Below are 18,572 nucleotides of genomic sequence, written 5' to 3' on the forward strand. Positions count from 1 at the left end.
GTATAAAGAACAACCATCCAGGAAGTATACCAAGATCACTATTAACAAAGATTTGAAGACAACTGTGCAGGCATCTGAATAATCTGCATATGTAAATGTCAGCATCTATCTCTACATTTGGTTCACTTCATGAATTAAGAAAATTGACCTAATCCGGTATGATTTTCACATGGTGTGGTGTACTTGCATCAGTTGATTTTTAAAGTAAGCCTCAAGACAGTATAGAAAACAACAACGTACAACAATATTACCTATGAAGCACTTTGAAAAGATTGGCAAATACACTTATATGCTACTCTCCATAACTGGTGGACCCATAACTTAAACTTTTGATGATGCCGTTGGTATTCAATGACTTATTACCCAAAGAATAACATGCATGCAAATTTTGATTCAGTCAAAGGGTGAGGCAAATTATAGTGAGATGCCATCCTAATTTGCAGGGGATTAATAAGAATTCAATATCTTATTAGTAAGAATGAAGCGCAGGAGAATTCAAATTTTACTACCTTCTGGTTTCATTGGATGAAAAGTAGTGAATGCATGTGCATGTGTATTCAGGTTTTCATGTTTTCTTTTCCCTGATGTGAGAAGTACTGTATATGCTGCTGCTGATATCAAGAAAAATGATAGATGAAGGAGACACATTCCAGCAAACATCAATATGATGTAAGTAATTAGGGCACTAGCAAAAGAAATACCTCCCAATTCAATTGGCAACTCTCCCAAAATCCTGTGGTAAATTATGCCTCATGAAGGAACACACACTGGATGGGTACAGGGAATGAGCTGGGGATAAGAAGCATTCAAGAACTGAAGTTGGCACCATATTAGGGATGAGAACATTTGCATATCTCTACTTCACACGAATAAGGGCTGTGCATGAAAGACTAGTGATGGCAACAGAAGCACAGTATAGACTCTTTTTTTTTCCCCTTTTTCTGAAAGGTGAATAGAAAGTCTATTAAAAGTCGCAGAAAATAAGCGTGGATGGAAGCAATAATTCAATCTGGCCTTGCTTTGGAATATCCTCATCTTTCTTGACCAGATCAATTTGAGTTAGTCTCAGCACCAAACATCTCCAGAAGAACTGCACAATAAAACTATGAAGCAAAATGTGTTCCTGTCGAAAACTTGGATTTGACACTTATATAACCACTAGTCCACTCTCCATATAACTAGCAGTGTGCCCTTATAGCAGAGGCTCTGATATGGGAATGTTAGATTCAGGCAAGAAACCTAAGATGAAGGTTAAAAAAATTGCATGCTTAGGCTATGTTTATAAAATCTGGATTGTCAATTTGATTGTAATTCAACAAATCAAATGCAATCAAAATAAAGAAACAATATCTTCAATGAATAACATACAAATATGCAATGAAGATGAGTTCATGCATTAATTACCATCTTAAGTGGTTGACAAGCGAGGCTTATTGCCAAACTATTCTAAGCAATTCGGCCACATGAACTTCAATCTGGATTCAAGAAAGAAAAAATTTCTGCTGATACAGAATGACATTTTATTATACTAAAGAAACACATTAAGATTAGAAATCCAATAACACATTTTTTTCTAAAATACACAATAAACATGAGTTAACAGAAGTTACAAATGGGGAAACTGACATCAGCTATTAAATTGTAGTCAAGAATACAAACAAATATTATATGATGAGAGGTGTTTATGAATGAATTACAAATACTATCTGAAACTGAGGGAAATGGGGAAGCAAGGTGGGTAAATGCAGAAACCAACAAAAAGGAAATTCCTGCTGTCATCTTGTCCCCGAGATAAGGAAATAACTGAATTTGTTTCTCAGCATAGTTACAAATGATATAATTCTGAAGCCAACAACAATCCCTTCTTTGTTTCTAAAATTACAAGGCTGAAGTAAAACCCAATATATGATATATCAAATGAAAACCTGCAGAACAAATAAACCAATGTGTTACCCAGGCTGTATAAATGCTAAGTTGAAATTGCATTGAAATTTAGATCAGGATGTAGCAGGAAATTGACCAACAAAATCCAGATGCACACAATCATTGAGTAATGGTGCATGCAAACTGAAGTGGCAGAACACAGAAATAAGTTCAACAAGTGACAGTCCCAGGGTCTTAACCAGTGCCACTTTAGTACAAGGAACAGTTGCAAGTGTTTAAAGGTGTCTGACACATCAATCTCCAGAAATCACTCTATACTAACATGGCCATATTAAAATATAAATTATACTTCTGATGCTTTCAGGTTTTTATGAAAGCATCAGAAGTATTGTGCCAGTAATGACTTCCCAGTTCCTTAGCATGCCTTAATACTAGACTAAGTTCTTTTCTCTAGCTAAACTTGCTAATTATTGTTAAGCTATCATGTGACTTAAAAGTTTAAACTATTAGGTGGATCAACAATGCGTATCAAACAGATAATTTGGTATCACACCCATCTCTCTCACAGAAAGTTTTCCTTAGTCTTACATATGTGGGCTCAATAAATTGGTGAAACAAACAAGCAGTAAAATTTGAACTCATGACTTCCCATAAATAAAGCTCTTGTACTATGTTAAGCCACTAATTTGACCCTAATACAATGGTCATTAAACATGGTACAAATCTTGTTTATTGAAGGTCATGAGTTTGAACCTCACTGTTTGTTCATTTCCCCCATTTATCGAGCCTAATGGAAGAAGCCTGTTTGGGAGGCAGGGTGTTAGGATTTTATCCCAAGTGCAAGCTCGCATGATATACATAGTTAGTCCATTACCTAATAGCTTAACTTCCCGAGTGTAAGCTCACACCATCCAGTTTCTACTTGATAAAACAACAATCAATTTCAACGTGCTTAGTTTGGTCATGTTGAATTGCATAGTGGGTTATATTAATAGCCAACTTCTTGTCATAGTAGAGCTTCATAAGACCTTCCCAACTTACTGTAAGATCACTAAGAATAATTTTTATCTAGAGAAGCTCACATAATCCATACATCATGGCTCGAAATTCTAACTCAGTACTTGACCTAGCAACCACAAACTGTTTTTTACTCTTCCAAGTTACCAAATTCCCCCCCAAGAAAGTAAAATAATTGACCTCCTATCACCTCATCCTACCTAATCAGCATTTGTATAAATCTCAAGTATCATCGTCTTCTAAAACAAAATACCACTGGCAGAAGTTAACTTCAAGTATCCAAGTATCAGAGCAAACAGCTTCCACATGTACCTCAAGGTGTATTCAAGGAAAGTAAAAAAAAAATGAAGTTTTTAGAATTTGGAAAGCTTTTAAATTGTTCCTTGAAAGAAGTTTTGAAACTTCTTTGTGTAAATACACAGCTATTACAATTGTAAATCATAGCAAGATGCAGTTGTGTAAATATGATATTCTGTATAGTTGGCTATCCTAAAATAGCCTTATGTACTTGTATAAATATGCTAGAGATATATGAAAAATTCATTCAGCGATGTATCAAGTGTTCCTTGAAAGAAGTTTCTAAACTTTTCTATATTCTTAAAAAGGTTCTCTTTTTCTAAAGTTTTATTGGAATCCCTTTTAAGATCTAGAAGTATGCCTTATTGTAAGCTCTTACTACAAAAAGTTTCTATAAAGTTTAGTTTCTAATTCTAAAAAAGAAGTTTCTATTTATCTTTTTAATTTTATTATCTGGAAGGATTAATAGTTTTAGGAAAGGAATAAAAATCCTAACAAGTTACTATATATGTTAGGTTTCTCTTTTCATGGTTTTATTCAGGTTTTAAGTTTTTATAAAGTTTATAAATAATGCTAATTGTTGTAAAACAAGATTAATAATGAATGACACTAAGCTTTATGCAGCCTTAAGAGGTTTGGGATGCAGTGATTCAAACAGACTAAAAGCGGGGAATATTGCTCAAATTTATGCATGAGAAATAGGATTTCATGAAACAAAGCAAAGGAATCTTTTGTGACATCATACTACAATAAGCTTAGTCTATGGCAGGAGCTTGACCATTATCAACATGTTGAGATGAAATCTACTACAGACACTCTAAAACTGAGCAAGTTAATGGAGCAAGAAAGGATATTTGAGTTTCAAGCAAGCCTTAATTTGGAGTCAGACCAAGTTAGGGCTCAAATCCTTGATTTAGAACCCTTTCCATCTTTAAGAGAAGTGTATGCCTAGGTTCATAGTGAAGAGAGTAGAAAGGCTCAAAAGAGGATTCAACCCTAACCACCTTTCAAGAAACTCCTATACTGGATCACGGAAAATTTGAATCAAGGATGAATGAAGGTAAAAGAGACTCTTGGTGTGATCATTGCAACAAGCCAAGACACACTAAACAGACTGGCTCAAAGCTGCAGGGGAACCCCAATTTAGGGTAAAGACATACGATCCTGCCAATAAAAATAGTCAAGCCTACCAAGGAGCTTCCATAGCGATTCCATTAGAGGAAAAACCAACCACTGCCACTACTTAAGAAATGCCTATTTTCACCAAGGAACAACTAGACCTCTTGTACAAAATGATAGGAAAATTTGAGGTTCCTTCCTCTCCTTGTACCTTTGCACAATTAGGTAAAACCCATGCAACAATGTTTCCTCTCCTTCAAGTCCGTGGACCATTGATTCAGGTCGCTGATCACATGACAAAGGAGTCAAATTTGTTCTCAAATTATATGCTCGTTCAACAAAATAAAATTTAAAGTTGTTTATAGGCCTCTAACCCCTATCAATGTTAAAGGTCTAGTCACTGTTTCACCTTTTTGAACTCTCATCTATTCTTCATGTTCCCAATATTTCATGTAACTTGTTGTCCATTAGTAAAGTCGCAAAGTTGTTAAATTGTTCAATGACATTCTTTTCTACTTTCCATGCTTTCCAAGACTTAACCACGGGGAAGATGATGGGCAATGCTACAGAGAGAGAGGGAATCTACTACCCAGAACCAAAAGGTAAAGAATTTATTACAAGTTTATCATAAAATGAGTTGCAAGGATTAAGGGAAGAGACCCGATTATTTCATTAGAGATTTAGTCATCCTAACTTTTTGTCATTAAAGACATTGTATCCCAAAAATGTTTTCAAACCTAGATCTGTCCAAGTTTAAATGTAAGGCTAATGAGTTGTCAAAAACCATCAGGTGTCCTTCCTTTTTCTATGGTGTGTAGTGATGTTTAAGGCCCTCCAAAAGTAAGTTGTCTTTTAAGGGTCAAGTGGTTCATCACTTTTGATGATTGTACCTGTAGTACCTGTGTTACTTGGATCAAAGTCCTTAAGGTTGCCTCCACCTTCAAACACTTTCATAGGATGATTGAATGCAAAATGGGGGGAGGGTGTTAATATCTTAGCAACACCTTTGATTCATACTTCCTTGCTAATGGGATAACACCAAACCTCTTGCATGCACCCTAACAAAATGAGAGAGCTAAGATAAAAATTGGCACTTGCTAGATATGGCAACAAAATTGACACTTTCAAGAAATATCCTTAAATGTTATTGTGGGGATGCAATTCTGATTGCTGCATACTTATAAATCAAACGCCTTAAAAGATTCTCAACTCCTAAACCCCAATTAACACATTGAAGTATTATTTACCTTCCACTCATATTTTCAAATCCTTTCCATCAAGAGTACTTGGATGTGTTATTTTTGCTCATATTCATAACAAAGAGAGGATGGCACTTGATCATAGAGCTTAAAAAGTGTATTTTCTTGGGATTTTCTCCTACTTAGAAGGGATACAAGTGCTACTACCCTTCCATAAAAAGGAAGTTTTTCTCCATGGATGTTAGTTTTTTTTTAAGATTAAGCATACTTTCCCATGGCTGATTTTCAAGGGGAAAAAAACAATAGCAAGGATCAATCATGGGATATTTACACCCCTCTTCCAATCTCAAATGATACCAGTATGTGTTCTAATCAAACTAACAACTAGATTATGGATTTAGACAATAACTAGATCATGTGCACAATGCAACAAGGAAATGAGTTAGAAATCAAGATAAGGCCAAGGACAAATGAAGCACCAAATCTACCAACAGATGAAAGCAAAACCAGACTTGCTAGTTTACACAAGGAAGAAGCAAAACAAGTTGAAAGATCTCATCCCTCTCACACATAGCCAATCATCAATCTCGGAATTGGGTAATTGTGACTCTTTGCCCTTTCCTTCTTTTGATCCAATATCTGATACAAATTAGGATATCACTATTAACTTAAGAAAAGGAGTGAGAACTTTCACTAGACACCCTCTCTCAAACTTATTTTCTTTCCATAGGCTTAATGCTATCTATAAAGTATTTACAACACATCTATCTTCATATTTTGTCCCAAAAAAAAATGTATGAAAGGCTCTAAAAGATCCTAAGTGGAAAGCGACTATTTTTTAAGAGATGAGAGCTTTGTATAAGAATGACACAAAGGAACTCGTTGATTTGCCTGGAGGAAAAGAGTGGGATGTAAATGGGTTTTCACTATTAAATACAAAATGATGGTTTAATAGAGAGACATGAGGTTAGGTTAGTGGCCAAAGGATATATACAAACCTATGGAATTTACTACTAAGAAACCTTTACATCTGTTGCAAAAATGAATTCTATTGGGGTTCTCTTATCCTTGGTAGCAAATTTGGATTGGTCACTATAGCAGTGTAATGTTAGGTACACTTTTTTACATGGTACCTTAGAAGAAAAGACTCATATAGATTTACCAACTGGTTTTGAAGACAATTCAAGTGGTGGGAAGGCTTGTAAGTTGAAAATAATCCTTATATGGGATGAAACATTCTCCCAGAGCATGGTTTGAGAAGTTCAAGTCTATTCTTAAATTTGGGTATCACCAATGTCAAGGGAATCATACTTTATTCATTAAGCACTCCTCACACAAGAATATCACTACACTTATCATCTATGTGGATGACATAACTGTCAAATGTGATGATGTGGAAGAAATGAAGAATCAAAAGAATATTCTAGCAAAGGAATTTGAAATAAAAGATTGGGGAGCCTTAAGATGATTTCTTAGGATTGAGGTGGCAGGGTCCAACAAAGGAATTTTCATTTCATAAAGGAAATATGTTCCAACAAAGGGTTTATTATTCTCAAAGAACAATCACTTGCAGGTTGAAGCTTATATAAATGCTGATTAGGTAGGGCCCATCATGCACTATAGTCAAACTCAAGTTAGTGCACATTTGTGGGAGGAGATTTAGTCACCTAGAGGAGTAAAAAGCAAGCCATAGTGGCAAAATAAAGTGCAGAAACTGAATTCTGAGCAATGACTCAAAGAATATGTGAATTATTATGGATTAAGATTCTAAGTTAAGGATGGACCCTAATGAACCTATGAGGATATAGTGATAATAAAGCAACAATCAGTATTACACAATCAGGAACAACATACAGGACTAGGCAGGTTGAAATTGACTAACATTTTATAAGTTAAAAAAAATGCTAGTGGAGAAATCTGCACACTCTTCATTTCAATGAAGAAGCAACTAGCAGATATCTTCACCAAGGATATATCAACTCCTATATTCAAGTTTATAATGAGCAAGCTGGGAAGGGAAAATATTTTTAAACTAACTTAAGGGGGAGCATCAGAATAGATGTCAAATTTCTAAATGAGTTCTTCATTTATTTCCATGTATTTCTCTTTACATATGGACAAGAATAATTGACAAAATTTGTTTAGGAAAGCATGGATTAGGTTGCATTCTTAAGATTTAGAAATAGGAAACTTTGACAATTTATTTTCTGTTTTTGTTTTATTTAAGTGTATATAATATTCGTGTAATCCCTAAGATTAATCAGAAAGTTTTTATATCCATTTTCTTATTCTCTTCAACATGTGTCAACCTTAGCCAATTATTGTTGCTTGTGCAAACAAAAAGAAGAATTGGACGATAACATTCTAATCCACTGTCATTGGTCTATTGATTTATGAAGTTTAGTTTTCCCTCTATTTGAGGTGCCTTGGTTTCTTCCCTTGCAATTAAGGTGGTCCTTCTAAGATGACATGAGAGTTTTATGGGGCAAAGAGTTAAAGTTGATTTAGGGGATGGCCCCTTTATTTTTACCCTGGATTGTCTAGAAAGAATGAAATAGAATAATCTTTGAAAGAATAAAGCGATTGGAGTTATAGCAAAAAATCATTAAAAAAATCCTTTCCTTAAATCTTTGTTCTAGTGGGTCAAATATTTAAGAGATGTGAGTTTTCACCTTTTAGACTTAATTGCTTTACGGTTGGTTTAATCCATTGTGCCTAGCATATAGTTTTCTTTTATTTTAGCTTTGATGGAACAGAAAATTGTAGCTTTTCCTAAATAGTCCTCCCTCTTATCTCATATCTTCTTCTCTACTTCTTTTATTCTCTTGTTATTCAAGTACTTCTCAATTAAACCTATTCTCTTTGCTTTTACAAAAGATGTCATCATCCTCAACTGCAAGATAGCCTTAACCTCAAGGCTCCAAACACTGTCCAGTTTCACCCTTATTGTTTATATATTACAATTACATATCAGAATATATGTTTTCATATGATAGGGTTAAGAAGGAAAGTGTTGTGCCAAGATCCTTTTCTTTGAGACATGAAGTACAATAGGGTATATGGGCAATAGATTCTGGATTGATAAGATAGATTCACATATATAATTTAGCGGTTCACAAAGATGCTTAGGTGGCTGATTATTGGGATGGAGAATGGAATCTTAGCTCCAAAAGAGGGTTTTAGATCTGGAGGCGGATTATGGTTTCATTTCCAGTATGATTTTGTCCATGGCATACCTTGAGGTTCTTGTTTTCCATTCAGGTATAACAGTCTACTGTATCACGGATTTGACAGAACTTTCACAATAATCATAATAGCAATTCAAATTTAACCAAAAATAAAAAAATAAAAAATTAACAGCATTACCTCAGTATAAAAGACTACAGATTCTCACTAATGGAGGAGCAGTAAAAGTGAGTCTCTTCAATATTCTGTGAGAAAACCCAGTCAAAGGATGCAACTCACACATGCTCCAAGGCATGATATAGTTTCGGGACTCGCCGTCGAAATAGTGGTTCTAGTCTGAAAGAAGGAACACCACTCTGCCACCTTTTAGCTTCATACATCTCGTTCCATGCCTGTACTATCTCATCAATTTTGAACCCTAAATCTGTGGTTACAGTTATAGAGAATGGTCAGCAACTCAAGTTTGTTGCAGGTAATTAAATTCTAATGCAAGCTTTTGAATTAGTTTTTAGATGTTACCTTCCAATGCATTATTGCTGGAGCAATGATTCTTTATCATAATGGCAATATCTGTTGGAGAAGCTCCAGCAAGTTCAAACTTTTCAACAGAAACCTCCAAGCTTTCTTGCCAGACTGGTAGCCCTAATTTAAATTCCACAATAGAACGCTCATAAAGCATGGTACCCCATATAAGGTTTATCTGAGACTTCATATTTGCAGCCTGCTCTGCAGCTTTACTGACAGATATATCTTTAAATAGCCCATCCAAGCCCATATTCTGCAACTGGATTTTGACCTCATTTGGTTTGCTCAGTTCACTCAGACGCTGCTCCTCCAATTCCTCCCACATCTGCATGCCCTTTTCCATATTGTCCTCAGCTTTGTTATAAAGCTGTAGAACCTCTTCACAAGGCCACATTTCCAAATCAACATTGCTACCAATTGCATAATACCAGGAAAGTTTTGCCTGCTCAAACTGCTGCTGCCCTAGAGCTAGAAGACCTTCATAGAAATCTGGTTTTATTTTCAATGCTTCCTCATATCTCTGCTTTGCTTTCAGATACTCTTTTTGTGCCCAATCATGAGCAGTTTTGATCTGCACAAGTACAGACTCTCTAGAGGCGTCTTCAGTAAAGTAAACCCTTTTCCTTGCCCTGGACATATGGACGTTTCCCCAGTTAAACAGAGCTAAAGCTGCCATCTCTTGGAACTTCTCTGCTGCTATCTCAAAAAGGCCTTGAGCTTCTTCACTTGTAACTGTCTCTTCCATGGCTTCTGAGTAGAATTTTATTCCATGCTCATGAAGATCCAAGTATTCATCAGAGTCAAACCCAACATGGTTCTTAAATAGCTGAGCAAATTGAATGATCCAATCATCAATATAGGATGACCCAATCCCTGTTTCCTTACATTTTCCTACAGTTCCATTCAGAGTCCCATTATTTTGTTTCATATCAATTTTGTTCGCATCTACCTCATTCATAACTCTCTCAAAGAATGGATCTTGCTCTGGATTAACTTCCACCACGTACAACCTAATAGACCCTTGTGTTCCCACTGATGCTTCAGCCAACTTGAGTTCTTCATTAGTGGTGATTGTGACCAAATCACCTTCTTGGTCCCTGTATTTAATCAGAACAGCTCTTGAGCTGGGAAACCGGTCTCGTATAACCTCCCTCAGTTCTGAGAGACTGCAATTAACGGGTAACTGTGCCCGTCTTATATCCTCCCCAAACACCAATTTCACAGTTTTCTTAGGCTCCTCTTCCTCAACTCTATTAATTTTCTCCTCCACGACCACCTTATCCTCAGCCTTTTTCTCCTCCATGACCACCTTTTCCTCAGCCTTTTTCTCCTCCACGACAACCTTATTCTCAGCCTTCTTCTCCTCAATTTTTTCGCTCTTCTTTTTCTGTGTCTTTGCTTTCACCACTTTGGGGGAAGTTGAAGCAGAAGGCACAAAATATTCTGGGGCCAAATTGGTTGCTCTATCATTCACCTTGATGCCCTTTTTCTCAATCGCCTTTTTTACACTCTCCCCAATCTCCAATGCCATGAGATTATTTGGCTCCATATTCAAAATCGTGGTAACATCCCTCAGCGCCAAATCAAGCCTATTCAGAGCCTCATAACACCTTGCTCTTTTTAACAATGCTTTACTATACTTAGGTGCAACTTCAAGCGCCAAATTGCACTCATGGATTGCCCTGGGGTAGTCACTGAGACCCATCTGCATATAGCATGCTGCCATGTTACTCCGAAGATAAGCCACATCAACATGATTTCTCGGAAGCAACTTAAGGGCTTTCTCATACTTCAACATCGCTCCTTCATGGTCCCTCTTCTGAAACAATTTATTCCCTTCTTCCTTCAATTCTTGGGACATCTCAATGAATACAGCAGTGTCCTTATCATAAGGTCTTGCGCCATTATCCCCAACTTTACTTTGCTTCACCTTTCCATCACCCGGTTTCCCTCCCCCCTGATTCTTCTTCTTCAAAGACTGCTTCCCCATTGCAAACTCGATAATCCAAACTACACAAACTCCCACCCAGAAACACTAACTATATAATCTCACTCGAAATAGAAATCTTTCACAATTCAATCCAATTCAACAAACGAACAAAACAAATAACACCACTACCACAAGCTTTATACAAGAAAATCAATCAATATTCAACCACACCCCGAAACCAATTATGCTCAAAACCTCTAATTGGATGCTGATTAAGGTGAACGGACTTCAATAACCCCAGTTTCCGTCGTCAGCTCAAAAGTCAAAACATTCTCTCTATTATCATAACAGTACGAATTCAAAACCCCAACGATAAAACAAAAACAAACCAAAAATAATCTTCTCTCCAAACCAGGATTTGCTAGCTTAACCCAAAATAAACGAATCCCAACTCGGAGAGGGAGCGGGAAAAAATTAAAATAAATCAAACCCGAATCCCCTCTCTGTTTCTTTCAGAAAATAAAAGGAAAAATCAAAGACTTTGATAAGGAAACTTATCTGGAAAATTAAAGGAATTGTGGGCAGTGTGAGCTTGATTGTGGGGGAAATCGAGACAAGGAAGTCGGGCTGGAAATGGAAGAATTTGGAAAGGAAACCGAGCAATGGTGCGGTGTTCTGTTTTTGTAAGGAAAATATTCTCACAGCTTAACGTGAAAGACAAACAAAGCTGCAAATATTCCATATTTTTCTTTTATTTTGATAAGGTGGCAACCCATTTCCGTGAACTCCAAGTTTCCTGGAATGGTCGTTCTTTTCCTTTTTTTTTCCTTTTTCTTTTCAATTAAAAAATAAAATAAATAAAAAGTTAGTTTCTTAGGTAATGCCGTAATGGCGTCTTGCCAGCCGTTTTTGGTTGTCTCACGTGAGACCTTCGAAGCATGAAGTGACCCAACACATCACCGAGAAAATATAATCGATGCTATTTATTACGTTATATTTGAGGAAAAAAAAAATTATTTGTTCCAAAAGAGTGGTGGTGTCGCTTTCTGATTGGATAGTTCAAAAAAGGTGTGCTCAATACAAATCCTAGTAGAATTGTCAAAAACACAGCGATTTTGAAAGAAGGTTCATTCTTGGATTGAAGGGAGTGTTGGATGGAGAATTGATTTTGGCCACATGTCACAAGTGGACAACCATTTGACCTTTATTGTATAGAAGTAGTGGTGGTAATAATAATGAGAAATTGGTGAAGTGGGACCTCTACATGTGTCCACCACTTCCATACGACTTCCCCCATTAACGAAACATGTGAATAAAGTAAAGTGGCCACACATGGTAGGACCCCATCATCTGCGTCGTCTAATGGGTCCCTACTTCTCAAGTCACCGGCCAATCTTTTTGGGGCACCGACCACACACGTGCCCCCTCTGCCTCTTCTTTGGTGGGATGGATGATTTACGAGGCCTTCGGGAGGAGAATGATGCTTTGAGCTCAATTGGGGTGGATAATGGTCCAACATCCGCTAACACCCACATTTGACTCTAAAATCTGACTGAAGAATATTATCCTCCAATAATCTCTTAAATCTCCTTAGTTGTTAAAAAAAAATAAAAAACCACGCTGTAAATGGTTATTTGGATCTTAAAAATACTTTTTTTTTTCCCTTTTTTGAAGAGGTTATCTTTAATGAAGACACACACAAAAAAACAGGCAAAATCCCCAAGGACCCAAAAGTTTTCCTTTTCAATAATAACATGATAAAAACATCTCTTTCACTAAAACCTATCAATTTCCTCTTTTTAAGTGAACTCAAGGTTTTTGGAAAGCTATTATGAGTCTCATTTTGATTTTATTACTTTTTTAATAAACCCATTTTCATAGGTGTAAATTGGAATCCATTGTTGAATCCTTTATTGAAGCCCTAGCATGTCCTAGCTTTGCTTCACTAATTTTTTACCTTCACCTCATCTTTCCATTCACATCCTTAGGTGAAAAGGCAAACTCTAGAAATCAAAAAGATCTATTTTCATAAAAGCACCTTCCCATTCATGGATCTGTTTTCATAAAAGTTTGTTCTCATTCATCTCACCTTCCTATTCTCATTGGTGAAATGTCCACCTCAAACGAAAGGGTTGATAGGTTGTTCAAGTAGGTATCACCCAAAAATTTCCAAAGTTGAATTTTTTTTTTTAATTCCTAAAAAGTGAAAACATGTGGGTTCCAAATATTTCTACGCTTTTTGTATGTTGATGACACTTTAGTAACCTTCATTAATTTGTGGTGATATCTTTTGTACTTTAAAATTATGGATTAGAGAGATTATTACTACAATAGTTTGACATCCACTATATAACTTAATAAAGTTTTCATACATGATTCTTGACTAATGATTTTTTCCTTTTTCAAAAAGTGAATGTTAATATAGACCTTGAAATGACAAGAAGAAGCTGGTAAATATGTATTTATAATATTACTTTCAAAATAGAAATTTTCTATTTTCTATATTTAATACACATATAGGGACCTTGTGTTATTTCCAGTAAATGTTCTATGTGAAGAACATATAAGAAATACATAATTTGTTCCTCAATTTTTATGATTTTTTAAAAAACATTGATTGTATTGTCTAAGTGTTATTTGGGTTATGATGATTAGAAGGTTGATTCCTAATTTTTCTTTATTTCATAAAAGCTAAGCTAAAGCATCTTTAGTCATTTTTTGTCCATGATATGTCCTTCAACAATAAATTGTACATATGGAATGAAGGAAAAACACACTTGTCTTTTAATTGAATAATGTCCAATTCAAGCAATATGGTACTATATTGTGTAAATCTTGCTCTAACAGATAAGATTTTGAAGAGACTATGGATTGTACTTTCAAAATAGAAATTTTCTAATTTCTTGAAAATAACCATTATTTTAGCTTGATAATAAAAGAATCAAGTCCTAATATGTAGTCTCGTAAGCCATTTTTATTTAAATAAATATTAATAGAAAGTAAGTCTTTACTCCACCATTTTTCTCTTGCTCCAAGTTTGTATATATCTCTATATGCATTATCCATATGTAACTTAAGCTATAAATCATCATGCTTTAGTGTAGCCTCACTTGTCTTCCTTTTAATAGAGGTTCCATTCATAGTTAAATGATTTCTTACTCGGTTGGCGATTGTAGGCTATAGAGAAAGGAATACTTCAAACATTTGGACTATTCAATTTTTAACTACTTTTATTATGTTCTTGGTTAGAAAATGTTGTTTAATAAGTTAGGCAGACAATAAATTAATGTACCTTGAATAATTGATAAAAGTTGTTGCGTTTTATGTATAATTGTTTGTTCAACAATATGAAAGTGATGCTTTATATTTGAATAGGCTAATAGAATGTGCAAATGGAATTTATTGTTACCTTTTTTAATGAGGTGAACTTGTCCAACAAGATGGTGGACATTGGGAAGACGTAGGTAGACAAAGCAAAAAGTATTCATATACACAAGGAAATGTCATTTTAAGAATTCATTGATAAAACATTAAACAAATTTGATTTCTCCTTAGATGGGACACACCCTTGAGTTTAATCCCATAATCATCTAAGAATTAAAAGATGATGATGATTTGGATGACTTGGTGTCCTATTGTGATGACTATGCAAGTGCTTGCATAGTGAAATCATCCCATGTGGAAGGCAATCAAGAAAATTTATCAAATACATAGTTGTCATTTCAAAAATGTTGTTTCATAATAATATCCCCCTAAAATATTGTAAATATTAAAGTTATACATTAAATTAATTTTTCTATATTTGTTAAATTTGCAATGTTCCACCTACCATGGTACATTCCTCAAATGCATCATGTGATGCATTATTTGATGGTATGATGCAATCAAGAGGTTTTACATCACAGTGTGTAGAAACTGAGTATATTTCATTAGGATTGAATCGATACCATGATGTAATACTAGGGTTAGGTCATATATTTAAAAATGTAGAGGAGTTCTGTAATGTAAAATACTTAATGTCATTAGGTGAGAGGTTTCAATACAAGTACATGGGAAATTTGTTGAAACATATGTCAATAAAGTGTTCCATTAAAGGTTGTTCTTAGAATATAACAACCCATACTATAGTGGGGAATGAAATATTATAAATACATATTTACCAAGTTAATTATAATAATTTTGCTCAAGAAAAGTGTTCATCTTAGGTGAGGCTTCGTTCAAAGAAAGACGTCATTATTGTTGAAAAAATCTTTAGGACAACTCTAAATTATCTTTCTCGTTAAACATGTAAGGATTTTGTTGATGAGCATAGAGTAGTTTTAACATATAACCAAACATGACAATTTAAAGAAAAGATGAAGAAGCGCATTTGTGGTGCTCCACGTGACTCCTACTTGTTTTTGTCTTGATTGTGTAAAATGTTAAGGGAAATTAACTTGAAAAACTATTACAAAGTATACTTTATCTAAAAGACACTTTATATATTTGTTTCTTACTCATGTATTTTCGATTCAAGGGCTCATCATGAGGTGTCAACCGATTTTGGTTATTGATTCTTACCACCTTAGCGACCTATATAAGTGAGTTTTTTTGTTGGTCATTGCATATGATGGAGATAATGAAAAATTTCCTCTAGTATTTGGTGTTGTAAGTTTGATAAAACTATGAGGACATGTACTGGTTTTTAGACAAGTTAAAATGGGTTCTTAGTGATAAAGATATTATCATTATATTAGATAAACATAAATGAGTTTTGCATAGTGTTTCAAAGTCGTTTGGAACAAAAAAAATCATACATATTGTTATCGTTATTTGAAGGAGAACTTTACTAGCTTCTTCAATAGGCAAAACATTAGAGAAAAGAAAGACAAAGAAAATGTTTGGTTGCTTCTAAATAACATTGTGTATGCTATATTAGATATAAACTACAATGTGACTTTTACAAAACTTGTGTGTTTTAATGAGGACATAACAAGGTAGGTTGTTGAAAACAATCTTGAACATTAGGCGATGTCAAAGTTTCCTAAAAAAACATGGAGATAAAATGACCATTAATATTGCAAAGTCTTTCAACACATGGCTAAGAGAGAAGCACCACCAAACAATTTATACATTCTTGTTGATGCACATGGATAAGTTTGTGCTCATGTTAGACAACCACATTAGTGCGATAGAAAAATGGAAGAGCCTGGTTGGACTAAAAATAAGGGAGAAACTAATGTCATATGTTATGAGGTCTTGTCCCTTAGTTGTCATGTTATGATTAGGGGAGGAAAGGGAAAAGAGAATTTAATGTGTTTACATAGAGATTTACTTGGTTGTGGACATGAACCAATTATACTTGTATGGCATGACAAATATCTGAATTTCCATGTACCCATGCATGTGCTAGGGTTCGTATGATGAGACAAGATGTGTATGAGTATGCTACAAGGTATCCACTCAAAATTTGATTTACACAGGTTAATTGCAATCATTGCTGACACATAGCATGCCCAAAGTTAATGCAGATGAGAACGTGCAAGATGGAGAAGATAATTCATTTCCTTCTCTCAAACCCTCCTAAGTGAGACGTCCTCCTAGAAGCCCTGCAATGGTGTATTGAGTCATAATTTAGCCATAAGAGAGATATCTATTGCTTTCGATGCAATGACATTGGACACAATTGCTCCAAATATACTAATTCGTTGCCTTAAGTAACTCCTTTTGTTTTTTCAACATCTTCATGGTTTGTTTATTTCCAAGTTATTCCATCCCATGTTATATGGTGGAAGGGAATTTATGTTGGTTCTTTTGTATTGTCGAGGTTATAACCATGAGAGACTAAATTTTTATTTTGATGATTTGGACTTGCTTAAATTTTTCTCATAGATGGAAATAAGGCTTTGTAATGGTATATTTTCACTTGTTGGCTTGCTATATTATATGGTTCGACATTATCCATTAAATCTCCTAATTTTAAATGTGTTGTTTATGTTTCCTATGTGAATAGACTCTTTATATTGAGTTCTATTTAATGACTATACATGCTTCAATTATTTAGTTAAACCAAATCATGGAGGGGTTTTTTAGTGACTTGCTTAACTACTACTTTATTTTCCCACCATGAAGTCTTATGTTCTTATCTATGGATTTTTCTTTTAAGGCTTCGGTTACAATTTCCCCCCTGCATGGGACAATCAGTAGATAACCCTTTCCCTTTCTACATATTATACCTTAATATTATTTGTTGTACATCTTGTCATGGATAGAATGGTGGACATTAAATGTTGTATGGACATGATTTAGATATTTATGGAAAATATGGGTTTTATACATTGATACAAAAATATTTATACATTTCTACATATCTATTGTGAGAATGTTGATTCTAGTTAATGGGAAATCTCACAAAATTTTTTTTAACACATTTAGAAGGTTGTTAAATTATGGAAGTTTTCAGTAGGCTGTTTACCAAAGCAAAACAATATCTCATTGGAGGTTTTAATATAAATGGCGGTAGAGGAAACTGGTTGAATGTGTCTCGTTTATTATTTGTAGACAAGACTTTAATTTTCTATAAAAATGATGTGAATATAATAGATACTCATGCTAGACCTCTCTTCATTCCGAGTCGCTAACATTCTATATCTCTTCATTCAGTAGGCTGTTTACCAAACCAAACCCCAATTGTTTCCAACAAATTTATGATTTGATGGCCAAGGTTGTTAAAGGGTTTGGGTCATTCAATCCTTAGCCATCAAATGATAAATTTGTTGGAAACAATTGGGGTTTGGTTTTTTTTTTTTTTTTTTTTGATCCCTCCGTTGAGACTTTCTCTATCTTTTCTTTGTTGTAGTATTGTGTGGGTTTAGAACATCTTTATCTCTATTCAAGGCCCGCTTGGATTTAATCAACTTAGTGAAGTTTGGTTAAATATTTTGAAAATATTGTGGTCATGTTTGCATCTAATCTATTCTTATTTCATATATAATGTGACTTCATATATAAGGGCATTTTTGCCCCTTACTTTTTTATATCATTCCCATCAATTATGAAATTTATGAAAATGTTAGATCATTATCATGTCCATCTAACCCTAAAATATAATTCTCCCTTAAAAAAATAAAAACAAAAACTAAAGTAAGTGTATGTCAAACTTTTCATGTAAATGGTTTAATCTATGTGATAAAATAGAAATACATCAAAAGAGTAGTAAAAAATGATTTTATACTCAACATATAATAAGTTATCAATTTTAAATTTATTTATTTTATTTTTCTACTCTATTTTATTTTCTTTGTGGCCTTTTTCCTCGAATTTTCTAAGGACAAAACATAGGGTAAGGTTACCACTCCCCGTCAACATGAGTGTAATGGGCTTTCCCAGGGCCCAAGGTTTATAAATCACAACTAAGTGGCCACTCATTTTGCAAT

At 34.5% G+C, this 18,572-nt stretch overlaps 1 protein-coding gene across 1 annotated transcript; it reads right to left on the reverse strand.

Annotated features, from left to right (window-relative positions):
* Nucleotides 1-1,545: 1,545 nt before the first annotated feature.
* LOC100248831 (protein PHOX1) lies at nt 1,546-11,904 on the reverse strand. Its single transcript, XM_002262941.5, has 3 exons — nt 9,222-11,904; nt 8,883-9,126; nt 1,546-1,925 (listed from the first exon to the last, which is right to left on the reverse strand). The coding sequence occupies exons 1-2, from the start codon at nt 11,215-11,217 to the stop codon at nt 8,978-8,980; spliced, it is 2,145 nt and encodes a 714-aa protein (XP_002262977.2). The 5' UTR covers nt 11,218-11,904; the 3' UTR covers nt 1,546-1,925; nt 8,883-8,977.
* Nucleotides 11,905-18,572: the final 6,668 nt, after the last annotated feature.

Source organism: Vitis vinifera, chromosome 11 (assembly GCF_030704535.1).
Source record: "Vitis vinifera cultivar Pinot Noir 40024 chromosome 11, ASM3070453v1".
NCBI classification, from domain to species: Eukaryota; Viridiplantae; Streptophyta; class Magnoliopsida; order Vitales; family Vitaceae; genus Vitis; species Vitis vinifera.